Raw genomic sequence first — 18,086 nt, forward strand, 5'->3', positions numbered from 1 at the left:
TTCTTTAAATCAATGAACGTTAAACAGAGTGGCATCTTGAACTCCCGAGAAACCTCAATGAGCTTGGTTATCGTGTGGATATGGTCGATGGTGCTGAATCCTTTGCGGAACCCTGCTTGCTCGCATGGTTGTCCTTCATCTAGTGTTCTGCCAATCCTATTTAGGATGACTCGAGTGAACAACTTGTAGATGACAGACAATAGGCAGATCGGGCGATAGTTGCCAATGTCATGGATGTCTCCCTTCTTGAACAGTAGTACGGTCCTGCTGGTTTTCCATTGGGACGGAACCTTGCATTCAGACAGGTAGCGAGTGAAGAGCCGAGCCAGTGTATTGATGAGTACTGACGGCAGGTTCTTCAGGTGTTCAGGTCTGACCTTGTCTGGGCCGGGTGCTGTTTGTTTCTTTACCGACGAAATGGCGTGTCGGATTTCGGAAGGGAGAACGTTGGGAAGACATATCCATCCTGTGGAATTTGGTATGTCGGCAAGTGGACATGGCTATCGAAGAGATTTGAGTAGAAGTCATAGATAATCTTCTCCATTGCCATTCTGGAGGATGTGATGGATCCATCAGGACGTCGGAGGGCAGTCATCTTGCTCTTATAGTTGGCGAAGGACAGGCGGGCCTTACGAATACTTTTCCCGGCTTCTGTCGCATCTACCAGTACTTCTGCTCTTCTCTCTTTGAGGTCTTCCTTGATCGCATCTCTGCACTGCTTTGCGAGCTCGGATGTTAGCTTGCGGTTGCCTGAGGCATGCGCCAAACCACGCTGGCGAATTAGCTCAAGAGTTTTCGAAGATAGGCGATTTTTTGTGGCTATCTCTCTCTTGGCGTTCCTCACACATTCATTGAGGTGCTGAACCAGTCGATCATATTCCTCGTCAATGTTGTCAACAATGGCATCTTCCCATGTTCCCGCAATAGTACCAAAGAGTTCCCAGTTGGTGGTCATTCTGGGAGTTCTCTTTTTGAACTTTGCAGCCCTTTCTCCCCGCTCTGTGAAGTAGAATTTTGCATGAAGGAGACGGTGGTCCAATCCCGTTCGAAATTCTGGGACAACAGCGACATCAGTCAGGCAAAACCATCGGTTGAATATGATGTGGTCTATTTCGTTGTGGAATCGTCCACCGGGAGACTCCCATGTCCATCGTTTAGATTCTGCCTTCTGGAACTGTGAGTTACCATGAATGGTCTTGGTCGACATGATGAACTCAGACAGTCTCTCACCCTGTTCGTTCCATTCTAGGCCATGGGTCCGGATGTGAAGTTCTTCAGCTGATCTTTTCGGTCCTATCTTGGCATTAAAATCACCCACAATGATCTTGTAGAAGGTGTGGTCTTCTTTATAGAACTTCTCTAGCTCCATGTAGAACTTCTCGATTTCTCTTTCATCATAATGAGATGTTGGTGCGTAGACAACGAAGATAGAAACTGCAGGCAGTGAGCCAAATCTATTCAAATGTAAACATCCGATTCGGGTTGTTAGGCATTCGAATGAATCAATGCTCTTGGCCAAGTTTGTGTTGACAAGGACACCGACGCCTCCAACACCTCTTTTATCGCATGTTCCAAGGAACAATTCTTCTCCAGTGTCGAAAACGGCATGGTGAGATTCGTGCCTTCTTGTCTCAGTCAGACCAATGATGTCGTACTTGATCATTCGCGCTTGTACCATCAGGTCCTCGATGGATGCATCTGATGCTAGCATATGTGCATTGAAAGTACAGACGATCATTTTTGTCTTCCTTCGTTGTGGCAGCCTAGGTCGGCCTTGAGATTTTGTCGGCCTCTCCTTTCTCATCCTTCTCAGTGCTGCCATGTCGGTGAAGCCTTCAGGGTCAGGTGAATGAGACCAGTTGTAGTTACTGGTTTTGGCATATCGAATACACCGCGGATAGCTTGCCAGGCTCTTCCGTGCGGGCGGAATACTCTCGGTAGCTTGCCAGCCTTTCCGAGAGGGATAGAGGCTTTTGGGGTGACCTCTAATCACCCTTGTAGGTGTTACTATATTTGAACCCTATCAAATATGGTACGACAATTCCAGAAGATGGGTATTTAGTGTCTTACGATGTGTCGCGTGGCCGCTTGTGGCCGCGCGGGTCCAGAAAGCGTCCTGTAGTGTGGCGACGGCTGGGTAGTGGAAGTAGTGTCGAGAGTGGAAGTCTGCCAGTGGGGTATTTATCTGGGTAGGGTGGGTCTCCTGTGCACAATTCGATCCCTGGGTGGTTGATGGAAGCAGATAGGGCAGGGTAGGGTGGGGCTCCTGATTAGAATCCCTTTGTCACCTGTGGTGGTGGGAGCAAGCAGAGAAGCTCTGTCCCTGGGTCCGCCGAGCCTGGAGTCCAAGGCCTCAGAGAGTTCCGCTTATCTTGCTCTGTGGGTCTTCAGTCGTGCGTGGGTCTCGGCCAGAGCTGCCACGCGGGTCCGGAAAGCGTCCTGGAGTGTGGCGACGGCTGGGTAGTGGAAGTAGTGTCGAGAGTGGAAGTCTGCCAGTGGGGTATTTATCTGGGTAGGGTGGGTCTCCTGTGCACAACCCTCCACGATATTAAAGCTAAAGGTATCTTCAAAGATGAAATGCCACTGACCAAGCAAGTAGAAGCAAAGATAAACAAATGGGACTACAATAAACAAAGAAGCTTCTGAACCTCAAAAGAAACAGTAACCAAGATGGGAAGACAGCTCACAGACTGGGAAAAAATATTTACCCAAGAACATGCCACAGAAATGCTTCCAGACCTCAGTCCAGGATATCTCATTAAGCGCAACCCAGAAGGGGGTGGCTGAGTCTTCCCACCTGCCCCAACTACCCTGTCAAAAGTCTCTCCATGAGTGAATCTGCTGAAAACCTAGGCATGTAGGACTTGTGACTGAAATCGCCAGGCTTGCTAGGAGTCAGAAAAGGGTAACCTTCCCCTACCTCCCAGTGCTTCTGATAGCCTGCCAGTCATGTCCACAAACTGCCTCTGGCACCATATATGCTCATTAATGGCCATGATCTAGAGACTCAGAAATAAATCCTGAAAGAGAACAACACAAGCAACATGCAACAGAGATGCCTTCGGACCCTCACAGTCACAATCCAGTTAAAAAAATTAAATTACCCATAGCTATATTACTGTATTTAAAATTTTAGTATTTGTGGCCTTGTGGAATCTAATACTCTATACCACTGATGGGCTTAATGTCTCCAGGGTTAAATACAACAATCTTGACACACTTTTCTCTAAGAAAACTTTTTTGGAATAATTTTTAGAGAAATGTTCATAACAACACAAAATAAATTTTAGGTCCTGTTTTGGAGGCAGGCTTTGGAGATCAAGGTGGAAATATTCGAAATATGGTGGTGGGGAGGTGTAATGGTGGTGGAATTGGTGTTGTAATATTAAATGTAATAAATTATTGTAAACAACTTTAAAATTATTTATCAAATACTCATCTGATAAGGAGTTAATGTTCAAAATATATGACAGGTAGAACTTTACGAGAAAAAAACATCCAGCCCCATCAAAAAATGGGGTGATAAAATGAACAAAAACCTTTGAAGAAGAAATTCAAATGGCCAGAAGGCACATGAAAAAATGCTCTTCATCACTAATAGTCAGAATATGCAAATCAAAACAACAGAGATATCATCTCACACCACAAAGACTAGCACACATCCAAAATAACAGAACCAGTGCTGGCGTGGATGTGCAGAGAAAGAGACTCTCCTTTGTTGGTGGTGGGATTGCAACTGGTCCAGCCTTTTTGGAAAGCAATATGGGCATTCCTCAAAAAAAACTAGAAATTGAGCTGCCATTTGACCTAGCAATACCATTTCTGGAAAAATAACTTGGGGGTCCAAAAACACACAGCAGAAACACCATTTGTACTCCTATGTTCATTGTAGCACTATTCACAATAGCCACAATCTGGAAACAATCTGAGTGCCCGAGAATAGAATTGAATGGATAAAGAAACTATGACACATCTACACAACGGAATATTATGCAGGTATCAGGAAGTCATGAAATTTGCTTATAAATGGATGGCCATGGAGAGTATCATGCTGAGTGAAATGAGTCAGAAGGAGAAGAACAGATATAGAATGACTGCAATCATTTGTGGTATATATAAACACATATAATAGAAGACTAATATCCATGGCCAGAGATAAAAGGACTGGTCAATGAGTGGAATCAGCCACAAGTGTATATGGGGCGGAGGTTAGATAATATAGAGAAGGTACCAGTATGAAAATAATAGCTGGACAGGGCCGGAGTGACAGTACCATGGGTAGGGCATTTGCCCTGCACACTGCCAACCCAGGTTTGATCCATGGCATCCCATATGGTCCTCCAAGCATCGCCAGGAGTGATTCCTGAGTGTAGAGCCAGTAATAATCCCTGAACATGGCGGGGTGTGACCCAAAAAAAGTCAAAAGAAAGAAAGAAAGAAAAGAAAAAAATAACTGGAAATCATCACGCTGGACAAGAATGAGTGTTAAAAGTAGGTAAATATACATGACAACCTTTCAGTATCTGTATTGCAAACCACACTTCCCTAAAAGAGAGAGAGAAAGTGAAAGAAGAAAAGTGCCTGCATAAAGGCAAGCTGAGGGGCGAGGGGTGATGGAAGGGAAACTAGGGACATTGGTGATGGGAAATGTACACTGGTGGAGGTATAAGTGTTGGAACACTGTATGTCCGAAACCTAATCATAAAAAGCTTTTTAACATTAATTCAATAAGGGTCCATATAACAGTAATTAAAAAAGCTTAAAAAATTAAAATATACCCTACTAAGTGGTAGAAAGTATTCACACACAATATATCAGCTAAAGCGCTAATGTATACATCAGACAAAGGGCTAATATGTACATATATGTATACATATATAAAGGATCCAAAGTTAAAAACAAAATTCCAATAACCAGGTGTTGGACACGTGCATCTGGCCAACCTGGGTTCACTCCCTGACATCCCACATGGTCCCCTGATTCTTCTATAAGTGATCCGAGTACAGAGTCAGAAGTAAGCCCTGAACACAAGATACATGTGGCCACACAACAAAGCAAATCCAATAATCCTGTCAAAAATAGGTTTAGGAAATAAAGAGATACTTCTCTAAAGAAGAGATACAATTAGCATGAAAAAAGTGTCCAGTAACACTTATTTGTGAAATGCAAATCAAAACAAAAATGAGACATGCTCTCACATCAGTGGGATTGGCATATATCAAAAAGATGTATCAAATACAAGACTTTTTAAAAAAGAAACTATCACTCACTGCTCCTGGAAAGGTTGTCTGGTTCACCGCTTGTGAAAAACAGTATGGAGATTTCTCAGAAAAGCATGACCCACTGATTCCACTTTTTGGTGTCTATGCCCAAAGCACAGAAATATTAATTGGAAAAGATACATGCACACTTATGTTAATTGCAGCACTTATTACAATAACTAGGATTTGGAAAGAAAACAAACGTCCAATGACAGATAAATGGATCAAGAAGCATGGATAAAGACAATGGTGGAACTCTATGCAGCCACAAGGAAGGATGAAATGTTGTAGGTTGTTGCAACTTGGATGGGACTGGAGCATGTAATTTTAAATGAAACAAGACAGAGGAAGGACAAATTCTGGTATTTTCACTTATTTGTGATATGTAACATGACAAGTGAATAGAAAGTATATCAAAAATGGAAAAACCTGTGAGCTTATATTACAGAAATTAGGATATCAAGGAAGAAAGGGCATAGGTATGAACTGGACTGGTGGTAACACAGGAACATTGGTTGGGTACTTGGGCACCTTACTAATGTGGAGGTGAGGTAACTGTACACAACAAAACCATTATCAGCAACACTACTGCAAATATGTAATACAAAAAATGAGTCTGTTAAGGAGGCAGGTTAGTATAGAGGAACACTGACATTTATGGTGGGTTTGGAGTTTGAACACATTATGCATAAAACTGTTATTAATAGCTTTGTAATTAATAATACCGGAGCGATAGCACAGCGGGTAGGGCGTTCGCCTTACAAGCGGCCAACATGGCCGGCCCGAGTTCGATTCCTCCGCCCCTCTCGGAGAGCCCGGCAAGCTACCGAGAGTATTCGATATGCCAGACACAGTAACAACAAAGTCTCCAATGGAGACGTTACTGGGCCCGCTCGAGCAAATCGAGCAAATTTAAAATTAATTGTAGTCATTATTAAGCTTATATTGAATTTTAAAATCTTATGAAGAACAAAAGCATAATTTTATAGAAATACACATACTTGTGGTATTCAATTTCAGAGTGAAGAATAGACAGGACCAAAATATCTGAAGAAAATGCTCTAGAGGCCAGGGAAAGATACATTATACAACCTAGATATCATCTCTTCTAGCCAGAAGATGCATGGCATAACGTAGAATTATTTGGAATTCAACTAATGATATGCTGAATAAAATAATGAATTTTGTGGGAATTAATTTTTTTCTATTGGTGGTCTCCAGGGCTAGAGAGATAGCACAGCGGTAGGGCGTTTGCCTTGCACGCAGCCAACATGGCCGGCCCAAGTTCGATTCCTCCGCCCCTCTCGGAGAGCATGGCAAGCTACCGAGAGTATCGAGCCCGCACAGCAAAGCCTGGCAAGCTCCCTGTGACGTATCCAATATGCCAAACCACAGTAACAAGTCTCACGATGGAAACGTTACTGGGCCCGCTCGAGCAAATCGACAAACAACGGGAGGACTGTGACTGACTGGTGGTCTCCAAGAAAAAGGTAGGAGAAAAAGAAACAGAGCCTGCCCACATTTCTTCTACTTCACATTTTTCCTAGTTATAGCTACACCCATCTTGCCTAGACCCACACTTGGTGTTTTCCTTTCTGCTTCATCTGTTGTTTGTACAGTCAAGCCCAGTATTCTGTGGAGGGAAAAGGGCAGAATTCTCATTACTTTGATTTACCCTTATTTGGCACTTTGAACTAAATTTGGTTTTATCTTATTCCTAGCTATGTTTTCAAGTGTCACTATTCAGCATGCCTAGAATCAAGCCTGGGTTAGCCATGGGTAAGGAAAATACTCTACCTACTGTATTATCACTCAGGGCCCTTAAGTCATTTTTTATTAGAATTACAGCTCTCAAGTTCCTATATATTCCCACCATCCCATATCAGTTCTCTATTCAGTTGGGTATCACTTGGGAATTTCAGTGGCCCTGAAAATTGTACCAACTCACCAAAGTTCTTCCTACACTTAAAGTGCCCTTCACCTTATCTAATTCTCCCAGTACTCTGAGACCACGACCTATGGAATCAATGCAAAAACCTCAGTAATAAAAAAAGTCTCAGTTCAGTCACAGGAAAAAAATTGCCTCGCTATGATGGTGTTTTGTCTTTTTTCTTTTTAAATTTTTTTGTCTTTCTGCCTTTTTTAAATATTGTTACCAAGCAATTACTGTTGTTTTAATACTTTTAGAGTTAACACAAGAGGAGAGGCAAACATCACTAGAATTTTGTTGACTCAGTGATTTAGGGATTCCCCAGTGATCTGGTAATGTGAGGATTAGATGGTTAGGGCTTCCTGGAAAGACAGTACAGGGAAATGCTACCAAGATCAGGACAAAGATAAATATCTGCCTTTTTTATCTGCTTCATTAAGTAGTGTAGCTGACAGCATGTCTTCACAGGAAGGCACTTTGTCAACTTGCTCATTGTACTTCTCTACTAACTCCTATGGGTGATTTCACTCTGTCTGGATAACAAAACCAGCACCCTGGCTTATTGGGTCATTGGCACTCATCTCCAGGAACCATTAACTCCTTGAAACTTATCGTCACCCAAATATGTTTGCTGACTTCATAATTATAATAATCTCATTGGCTATTTGATTAGACCCTCATTTTCTATATCCCTTAGCAGCCTTTCCCAAATATCTAGAACACTGCTAGACATATAGGATGTTCACTCACCATTCTGTCCTTCTTGTAGACTTCAGTGAAATTCCTACCTATAACCCCCTGCATTTCCCAGTCACAATCCAATCTTTCACATCTCATGTTTTATTCTCTTCTTTCCTAAAGCTACCTGGGTTTTCATTCTATCACTAATTGCATGTGTCAAGCATTGGGGACTTAGTAGCAAACATACAATTCCACACTAATTGCCTTTTTTCTTTTTTTTCTAGAAAAATTCTTTGCTTTTGAGCTATACCCAGAAATGCTCAGGTGTAACTCCCTGATTCTACACTTGTAAATGACTCCTGACAGTGCTGGAGGGCCATATTGGATGAACCGGGGTTGGCTGTGTGCAAGGCACACATCCTACCTGTTGTACTATCCCTCCAGCAGCACTCTTTTTTTAATACACCCATAAATAACAGACAAAAACCTTGAAATAAACTGACATGTTGATTTCTACACCAAGATTACTGAAGGGCTAAAGAGATAGTACAGAGTGTAAGGAGATTCAACCAACCTGGATTAAATCCCCAGAACTCCATAATGTCACCTGAGTCTAACAAGAGTGATCTGTGAAGGCAGAGTCATGAATAAGCCCTGAGCACAACTGAATGTGGCCAAAAAATTAATTTGTGGGGGTCAGAGAGTACAGTGGATAAGGTGCTTCTCTTGCAAAGTTGAGCTAGGGCTCAGCTCAATCTCTGGAACCCCATATGGTCCCCCACGCCCAGCAGGAGTGATCTTTGAGTGCAGAATCAGTAGTAAGCCCTAAACACAGCTGAACCAGGCAAAGAAACAAAATTACTTAGCACCTTGATATGAGGAAGGGATTTCTCCCCATAACATACACCTCAAACCCTGGGGTCCATGCTCTATTAGGGCCCCCACAGGCTGGATCCTTCTATAGTCCCATCTTCAAGTCCTTAATGGCTAGTCCTTTATCTCAGGATTTCTACCCTGTCTGGGAATAAATACATGTGTCAATCTTCAATTTCCCCGTTTGACTGTCTTTCCCATTAAAAAAATCTCTCATGTTCCTATATCTTCCTTTAGCTCCCCTCCTGTCCAACCCAAATTTCTTAAAAGGAATACACACACACACACACACACACACACACACACACACACATATATTTATATGTATATGGGTGTTTGTATTCCAGCCCCTTCTACATCAGCCCTCTTTTACTTCTGCTCTGCTTAATGCCCCAGATTTTCTCACCTCAGGGTCTGTTTCCAAAATATGCCCTCTATGGCTGTAGTAGTCTCATGATTCCTCACCCCTCTGCAATCATTCCTACTGGCAGGCTAGAAATGCAGTTCCACCTCTCCAAGTCAGACGTGTCAATCTCATTTCTCTAAATCCAACAAATAGCTCAAACTAAGCATAGACTGTGGTAAAAATTTTCCCATTCACTTTCAAAACTGATACCAAAATTTGAAAGCCCATACAAAAAGAAAAACAAAAAACTCAGAAATGGTAAATAGATTTAATGTAGAATAGAATGTGAACTTCAGTTGATTAATAGTGGCTGCCTAGGATGCTATGTTGAGTAAATTTCAGAAGACGCACCCTGGCTTGAAGAGAAAGACTCCTGAGATTAGCAATATCTGTAAACACAAGTAAAAGAAAATCAAAGTCAATTATTATCTACTGAACAGGAAGAAATAAAATACAAAAGCAATGTCTCCCAAACTTATCACATTGCCTGCCCTCCAACCCATCCCATTCCCAAACTTAGCTCCCCTGTCTAATTAAGCAGATACCTGAAATCTCACTTGTAGGAGAAACCACAGGCACCAGAGCTGCCACTGGTGCTCTCACCAGCTCCACCAAGGCCTGAAAAGAGCCCCAAAGTGAGAGTGGCAGTGAGGCTTGTGTTGGCAGTAAAGCCGCCATTGGGACTAACACTGGCACCAGCACTGGCCTCTGCACTCTCCTGGGCTTTGGCTTTAGCTTCAGCTCCTGCCTGGATCCGAGATTTGGCCCATGGTCCAATATCAGCTTCATCCCAATTGCAGGGTCCAGCAGCATTCTCAGAACCAAGCCCAATGCCCATCTGTGCTCTAATCTCAGCCCTTGCCTTGGCTTCAGCTGCAGCCTCGGCTGCAGCCTTCATATCTGCTTCCATTGCCTCCCGGTACTGAGCTGCCCATTCCTTGGGATCCTTCTTTTGTACCTAAAACAGAAACAACTAGCATCAGAAGGGCAGAATTAGACTGAGTCCATATTGTATGTTAGGCATCATGCAACATACTTAGACCAATATAAATAATGTTATATTAGAAATAATGCACTCAATATTTCATCCCTGATCTGACATGTACAAGTTCTATGACTTTCTTGTCATTAACAACTTCTTTGAACCCGATTGTCTCATCTAGTAGGGCAATGATATGTTAGTTTTAAGGATTAAGTGATTGAGATAAAACATTTGATACATTAACATAAGTTTCATAATGTTCAGATATCAGCTTCAAGCTGCTTTGCACACAGCCATCCCAGCCAGGGGCAAACCCATGCTCTTGACATGCCTAGCATGAACAGCTCTGTAATTACCTTACAGGCAAACTTGAGGACTTTCATCTTGCTTGTCTCATAGTAGGAGCGCAGGCCCCAGAAGAACTCATACTCAGGAGGATTGCTATTAGGGACTCTGGCATAGTCCAAGTACCTTGGAAAGAGAAGTTTAAACTTCCATATCTGACACAACCCACGACCCACCCATGTATGGACTGCACAGACTCTAGGTAACAACCATCCCCAACTACTATAGCCTTTCTACCAATACCAAGCACTGTCCAGTAGGTTATGCCCAGAAGTCATATGGAGGTACAAGGAAGACATGTATAGGGTACTTTTACATATGATGGCCACAAGTTTTGTGCCCCTTGTCAATGAACTCAGATTTATGTTGGATTTGTCGTAAATAAAGGCAACATTTCAGACCTCTTCTCTGAGAATACTCCACCACAGGGTTTTGTCAAGGCCTGGTTAACCCCTGAGATAGTTCACAAGTGAAAATGACTGTCAAGAGAGGAAATAGTAAACCAAGAGAAGTGTACACTATGTGTACCCTAGATGGTGTGTGAACACACACATATGTATATGTGCATGTGTCCACATGAACATCAGTACACCTATGGGTACACATATACCCCTAACAAAAATACGAGTGCTATAAGAACATAACAACTAATGCTCCTAACAACTGGGCTGATCTAAGACTCCCACTCTAAGCCCCAATTCTCTGAATGAAATAATAGCGCCTATCTACCTGAAAGTTATGAAAATAAACTGAGATGTACAAGTCCCCATCACAACACATGAGTGCCTGAAGCTAACATTCTACAGCTTTTCTTTACGTAAGTTAATTTCTGCAAAGCTCTGGTTAGCATAGTAAGAAGAATCAAGGCACTAGGGCCAAGATTTAAACACAACTCTTCCGTTCACTTATGTGCAACCCTATGTAAATGCCTTCACCTCTCTAAGTCTCAATTTCTTCACATGTATAATGCTAATGATAATAATGCCTCCTTTGTAAAATTTTCCAGAGAGAAGCGTGAGAATACATGTGGAAATGTACTTTCACTTTCCCTATCACTGCCTCAAGACTAATTACCATTAGCATACACATATATATGTATATGTGCATACACACGCATCATAGCTTTATCACTTGGTTCTAAAATAAGCAAAATGCATACAACATACTAACACTGAACACTTACTTCTGCTTCACAAATTCATCAGTGATGAGTTTTTTCACATCCCCAAAAAGCGAGTGATGTATCCTGACAACAGGGGGAAAATAAATTCATATACACAAACATGTACTCATGGCAGTGGCACTTCCCAGCTACAAACAAAGGCATTTCCATTATGCAAGAGGGTTGTAGTGCAAGAGAAAAGCAGCATAAAGATAGTGAGAAAAGAAACAGAGTTCAGGACCATTTCCCCACCCACCCAAGTCAGACCCTCTATTAGTCCAACAGCTCCTCATACAGCCCAAAAACCACACTTTCAGTTCCACCAGACCACTAGGCTGATGAAATTCCAGGATCCTCCTCTCTTGCCAAAGGACAACATGGACAGCAAACGCTGAAAGAGCCAAATCATACCCAGGACGCAGCCCCAGTTTGCGCAGCACTTCCCAGATGACAGCTGCAAGGGGAGGCAAAAAAGACACAGGGACAGAAAATGAACACATGAAATCTGACATGGTCATTCATTCAGATTCATGTCCAGCCACTTACCCTCACTAGAGCGGTTTCCATTCATGAAGATGATGCTAAGAAGCACCATAAGGAGACCCAGCTTTGGTGAATCCTTGGTCCTAAGAGAGTTAACAGGAGAGTGAGTTTTCTGTCCAGCGTTCAATTACAAAAATACATACTATACTGTTCATTAAGAACCTAGGGCAAGGTACCTATACTATTAAGCCTGTCTCTTGTTAGTAAAAAGGGAAAACCACATTATCTCTTCCCCAAGTTGCTAAAAGAAGGGAAGAATGTCTGTTATCCTGATACAATCCAGGCACTATCAATATGAGCCTCCTCTTTCTCTATGACTCTTCAACCCCCAGAATGCTACACACAGTCCCACTGATACTTCTTCCCTTGGAGCATAATTATCCACCTATACCAAGAAATCTTCCTGTGAGAACCATTCTTCTAAAGCCAAACTAGACACTCAGTAAGAAGAGCAGTATGTTTCTACAAGCTTCAGTCAATCATAATGAGACAGCACTACGGTATACAGGAATACAAGCAAGTGTGGGCACTAGTAAAGGGAATTTTTCGGCCCCATTTTTTCAAAACCCCAAGGAGATGTGAGGAGAGAAAACAGGTAGAGTACTACCAAGGACAAAATCATTAGTCGGCTCCATCCCAGACCTTTCCCAGCTTACGTTCCCAGTATGCCTGCGTCAGTGGGCTCTAAAGTACTGAGGAGAATATACAAGTGGTCATTCTTATCAATTTCCTTCAATTGGATGCCAAATACCTGTGGATGGGGAGAAGAGTTTGTGAAATAACAAAATTCAGCTTCCAGTGTATCCCAGAACTACCCATGTAACTACAGGTGTGCATGTCTGTGTTTGTGTGTGTGTAAGAGAAAGAGATCAGTGAGTTAATGCACATAGAGCATTTAGCTAGGTAGCCAGCACACCATAACACAGTAAACAGGCAATAAATATACCACTGTTTTCAGCATCATCTCTGTAATTAGTACAAATCAGAGAGACAAAGTACATGTACAGATATGCAAGATCCTGAAATACATTACAAGATGTGTCCAGCAGCAAACAAAAAATAAGACTACGGTGTCCTGGGTCCTAGTCATACCCCTACTACTGACTTGATGTGTGATCCTTAGCTAGACAATACTCTTCCCTAAGCCACTGTCTGCCCATGAACATAGTGACTGGATGAAACAGTGAGTGCCCATGGTCCCCTCCAGAAGGGAAATGTACACCTTCATTGAAATCAATGTTTTCCCAGTGTGCCCATCCCCCAGAACTGCCCCTTCACCTTCTCCAAGGTATAGCCTGCTCGTTCAATGATTTCAGGATACACATCAGTGTATTCTTTGATGATGTCCTTCAGCATGTCTGCAAGGGGAGAGGGTTGGGAGTGCCTGGGCTGAAGTGAAGCCAGGTAGTCCCCATACCCAAGCTACAGACCCTTTGCCAACCCTGTTGTGGGTAGCATAAACAGGTTCTTAGCTAATGAAGAGAGATCCTAGCACTGCCAAATTAGGACTTTGAGGGACAGAAATGGGAACATAAGAGCAAGGAGTTCCCCCAGTACATGGTGGGAAGAAGTCAATGGAGGGCAATTTGGGGTAAGGAGGTTTAGGAGGACTCTACCTGAACGCTTGATGGGAATCTTTGTCTGGTCTTTAATTAGTAGGTACTTCACCAAATCATTTGCCTGGGAGAATATAAAATACAGAAAAAATATATATTTGAATAAGAATTGTAAAAATAGTAGCACAGTGGACAGACAAGGCAGTGAATAGGAAAACTGCAGTAGATAGGTTTCTTACCCTCCCTTGCAAAAGGGCCACATCCCGAGGTGGTGATGCTTCAGGCTCTTGGGCTGACTGGAGCTTGGCAGCTCTGCGGCGAGCCTTGCCCCTGCGGGCCTTAGGTGACCTAAGGGATAGCAAAGCTCTCCGGGCCCAAGCAGCCAATCGAGTCCTTGATGCCCTGCGAGCCCAAAAGGCTATGGGGCCCCTTGAAGCCCTACGGGCCATTGAGGCCATTAGGGCCTTTGAGATCCTTCGACCACCTGTGGCTCCAGAAGCCTGACTCTGATCACTATTGCCATCCTCTTCCCCATCCAGATGTTTCACCTGCACCATCAGAGAAGCAGAACATCACCAAATGAAATAGATTTCCCTTCCATATAAGACCCTATCTCTTCAAGGAAGTCACTCCTGTAGGAAATCTGACTCACCATACAGTGACTATACTATGTCTTAGGTTAATCTTTGATGGGCTTCTAAGCATCCTTAGTTTCATCTCCCTACCAGGTCAGAAGCAACCCAACTGCTTGGCCTCATTCCAGCTCTTCCTATGTTCACCACTGGATTTCATTAGTATCTCCTTGGGCAAGTCACTCCACCTGTGTGGAACTCAACTTCCTTCTATAAAAACTGCTTTCCTTTCAGGATTTAACGAAATAACATGTGAAAATATACCTAGTTCAATACCCAACACATGGTCACTCCTATGTAAATATAAACTATATTACATTCGAATTACATCCACATATTTGTCTCATTGGTCTGTGAACAATCTAAAGACAAACATTATACCACATTTTTTAAATATCCCTCATGTCTTTGATGAGCACAGAGAATGCAGATATCTGCATAACAAATGAACCATCTGAGGAGTGGAAAGGTAAGGGTAGTGATTACAAAGTCTTACCTTTCGGGCTTTCTTGGCCTTGACTTTGGGCCGAGTGTCCAGAGTCTCCTGAGTCTGAACTGCTGCACCCTCAGGTTCAGATTCATTAGCTAGAGCCTGAGCAGCAGTTGCCTCAGTTTCCAAGGTCTTTGTATTGACCTTTTTATCAGTCACACAGTTGTCCTTTTTGGTCTTAGTGACAGGCATTTTCACAGCCTTTGGGTCAGCATTCTGTGTTTTGGTATCAGCTGCTGGACTCTTCTTTTCAGCTGCCAGAACCTGGGTATCAGTCAGCTTAGTGGTAGGTGAGGCCTGAGTGGCAGCTACCTTCTGAGCCTCTGTGGCCTTTGAGACCTCTGTGACTTTTGAGACCCCTGCAGCATTTAACACCTTCATGACCTCTGAGGCCTCAGCTGCCTTTGAGGTCTTTGTTGTCTTTGAGACCTCTAAGTTCTGGGTTGCTGACAACGTGGTCTTCATCTTTAAGTCACTGACCTTTTCTGATGCTTTAGTCTACAACAGGAAGCACAGAATCTGATGGACCATCTCCCCACAACCAAGTAAGCAAAGTACACCAAAATTCTAGCATTTTACTTCTCTAACCTTGCAGTGTGCTCTCACTAAGTCCAGTAAAGGTTTCCCTTTCTTTGGGCATGGAGTGAAAGTTTGCACTCCCATCCTCCTTCCTCCTTCTCTTCTCCCATTCCTGTTTCTCTTCCTCCCACCCTCTAATGGGAGACAGATCCAGGTAGCAAAGTGAGTGGAGGTTAAGGGTTGGAGTTAATGGCCGAGGAATTTGGGGCAACAACAGGGAGTGGAGAAGAAAAAGAAGCTAAGGTCTTACCTGGAAGCAGGTTGCATCCGTACCACTCTCACTTGCTTCAGACATGTCTCAAGTTAACCGGTCAAAAACTAAGCCTGAAGGAGAGAAGATCCGGGTTACAGAAAGCCCAAGTAACGTCCACTCGCCTATTCTGTCTAAAGACTGATCTCCACTCTAGGTCCACAATCCCCTCCCCTCCCCCACACCCACTGATTCAGTTTTCAAATTCAGTAATCCTGGGCATCTAGTTCTCAGTTCTCAGCAGCCGCACCCTCCCTTGTCTCCAGGATGAAATGCCAGCGCGGCAGCTGAGTACCCCGCCCCTTTTCCAAAAGCACCCCCCTCTAAAACCGCAGGTTAACTGTACGCATGCGCGTATCCAGTACGACTCTTAAGAGCCCCGCCTGCTTCCCTAGCACAAGCCCTTTCTTTGAAGTCTACGGTGCACATGCGCATTCATTTGCGGGCGCGTCTCAGTAAGGGCTCTTCGCTACACGCCCCTTTCTAGCGATCCGTAATGCGCATGCGCATTAGTGACGCTCTCAGTTCAGCGCCCTTCCCAATACACACGCCCCACTCCAGGTCCGCAGTACCATTCCGTCCCGCCCCCTCCCCAAGAAATCTCCTGCTCAAATAGACATCACTCGTAGTCAAGGCCCCTCCCCTACTCACACCCACCTTATTAATTCCACTATGTAAAGCCCAGTACCGCCCTGTCTCATAACACACCCCCCGCCAAACAGGCGAATTGCCTAGAACGTTTTACCATTCCTCCGATATACCCCCTCCTCAAATCAGTATTGAGCTAGTTATTCCATCTTGGGCCCAACCAAACGGACCAGTCTCCTCCCTCCCAGCCGGATAGATCCGGTACAATCCGGTCTTCATGGAAGATTTTTTTTCCAGATCCAGAGGGTGGGGCCGACCCCTACCCAGTTCCGAGCTGGGCCGAGCTGCTCACCTCGTCCTCCTGGAATTCCCAAGCTCGTCCACTCTCTCCAAGACCCTCCGAAACTGTGAGACTGCCCTACCCCCATTCAGGCCGGAAGTGGTCCCGCCTCTTTCCGCCTCCCTAGGGGGGCCTCCGTCCCAGCCATTCTGCCCATCCCCCGCTCCCAACTGCTCATTCCTTATCCCCCCCCCATCCTCCGTATTGCCGCTGCCTCGCTCTCTACTCTCTTCGTATTTCTCTTTTACCATACAGAAGTCCCTATTCCAGTTCCTTACATCCTCCTCTCTGTTGCCATGCACTCCCCCCCTCCACACACACAATATTCTTTAACCCTTCTCACTCCCTATTTTGATCTCTGGATTTTCGCTTCCCCTTAATTTTATCATTCCCCCACCCCATCATATTCCCTGTTTCTCAGTGAAACCCCCCATTCCCCTTTTATCTCCCCGTGCCCTACATTAGATTTTTGCTTCCTAAGTTTATACTATATACTAGCCTAAAACTCTTATCTGTTCTCCCAGCGTACATCCCATTCTGGGTGACTTCTCCACAGCTGCAGTAGTGCCGAGAAGAATTTCCCACCTGCCTAGCTATAGACTCAAGGGGGCTGGAACCTACCTGCCAAGAAACTTTAATCTCAGCACCCCTCACCTGTCTTTGAATGAGTCTGGAATGCGTCTGCCTTCTCCCAGTCCTCCTGGAAGTCTCAGCCTCCTGGAATAGAGCTGCAGCCAGCCCAGTCCAGCCCCTTTCCGCAGCCCCCTGCCAACCCCCCTTCTTCTTCCTCGGGGGTGGGGCAATGAGGCCCAGCTCAGGGCTCTCTGACGCCAAAGCCAGTGTTCATGCCTCTGTATCAGGCTCAGTCTGAAACCTTTCCAACTAAAAACAGCCCATTCAAAGCGATTCATTCATTTAAATTATCTTTTTTATAATTACAAAGGTAGTGTTGTTTTGGGAACATTTAAATATGAAGAAATATGTAACATATAAATGAAAGGCCACCCTTACCTAATCCCATATAAATGATCTTAATAGTTTTTTATTCATTCTTCCAAATCGTCTTCAATTTAAATATTAATTATTTGACTTTTCTCCCCAGAAATGGTACACTATGCCTGCTTTTCTGTGACATCACTCTTCCCTTCCCCAGATATATATTCTAAAAATCTTTATGTAGTGTACTTTCAAAGTAATGCATGACTTTTTCATTTATAGCTGCCCTGTAACATATTTAACCAGTCCAGGATACATGACAGTTATTTTCAACCACGTTTACTATTACAATGCTGTAATAGTAAATATTCTTGTATCTGTAATAAAATATTCTTGTATCTGTAATGGTCTTTATGTTGTTATGGTACCTGTTTTTTGCTAATTCAAATACTACAGAAACTATTCCCTTTTCAATTTAAAATCAATCAACTTATTTTCAAAAGGTATATGGAATAGCATTCCCAACCATGTT

General features: G+C 43.6%; 1 protein-coding gene and 1 non-coding gene across 5 annotated transcripts; both read right to left on the reverse strand.

Moving 5' to 3' along the window:
• Positions 1 to 9,400: 9,400 nt before the first annotated feature.
• MAGED2 (MAGE family member D2) lies at positions 9,401 to 17,410 on the reverse strand. 4 transcript variants are annotated; one of them, XM_056129979.1, is made up of 13 exons: positions 17,273 to 17,410; positions 15,691 to 15,764; positions 14,868 to 15,125; positions 13,979 to 14,287; positions 13,800 to 13,863; positions 13,462 to 13,541; positions 12,840 to 12,934; positions 12,187 to 12,266; positions 12,052 to 12,094; positions 11,662 to 11,724; positions 10,490 to 10,604; positions 9,697 to 10,109; positions 9,401 to 9,540 (listed from the first exon to the last, which is right to left on the reverse strand). In XM_056129979.1, exons 2-12 carry the CDS (start codon positions 15,733 to 15,735, stop codon positions 9,705 to 9,707), a joined length of 1,557 nt encoding a protein of 518 aa, XP_055985954.1. In that variant the 5' UTR covers positions 15,736 to 15,764; positions 17,273 to 17,410; the 3' UTR covers positions 9,401 to 9,540; positions 9,697 to 9,704. The 4 variants fall into 4 exon arrangements, with proteins under 4 accessions (XP_055985954.1, XP_055985952.1, XP_055985955.1 ...); XM_056129977.1 differs by having other exon boundaries at positions 14,868 to 15,359; XM_056129980.1 differs by lacking the exon at positions 17,273 to 17,410 and adding an exon at positions 16,631 to 16,765.
• Positions 10,776 to 10,899, reverse strand: LOC130038276 (small nucleolar RNA SNORA11). The gene has a single exon (XR_008794650.1). It is a non-coding gene; the product is annotated as a small nucleolar RNA SNORA11 (small nucleolar RNA).
• Positions 17,411 to 18,086: the final 676 nt, after the last annotated feature.

This window comes from Sorex fumeus, unplaced genomic scaffold, assembly GCF_029834395.1.
Source record: "Sorex fumeus unplaced genomic scaffold, SorFum_2.1 ptg000073l, whole genome shotgun sequence".
Classification (NCBI taxonomy): domain Eukaryota; kingdom Metazoa; phylum Chordata; class Mammalia; order Eulipotyphla; family Soricidae; genus Sorex; species Sorex fumeus.

Excerpts from the sequence above, each read along its gene's own strand:
- MAGED2 (XM_056129977.1), bottom strand. The coding sequence starts at position 15,735 with ATGTCTGAAGCAAGTGAGAGTGGTACGGATGCAACCTGCTTCCAG. Across the intron at positions 14,288-14,867 it reads AGGCCAAGAAAGCCCGAAAG|GTGAAACATCTGGATGGGGA; the intron begins GTAAGACTTTGT and ends CTGATGGTGCAG. Across the intron at positions 10,110-10,489 it reads TCCTCAAGTTTGCCTGTAAG|GTACAAAAGAAGGATCCCAA; the intron begins GTAATTACAGAG and ends TTTCTGTTTTAG.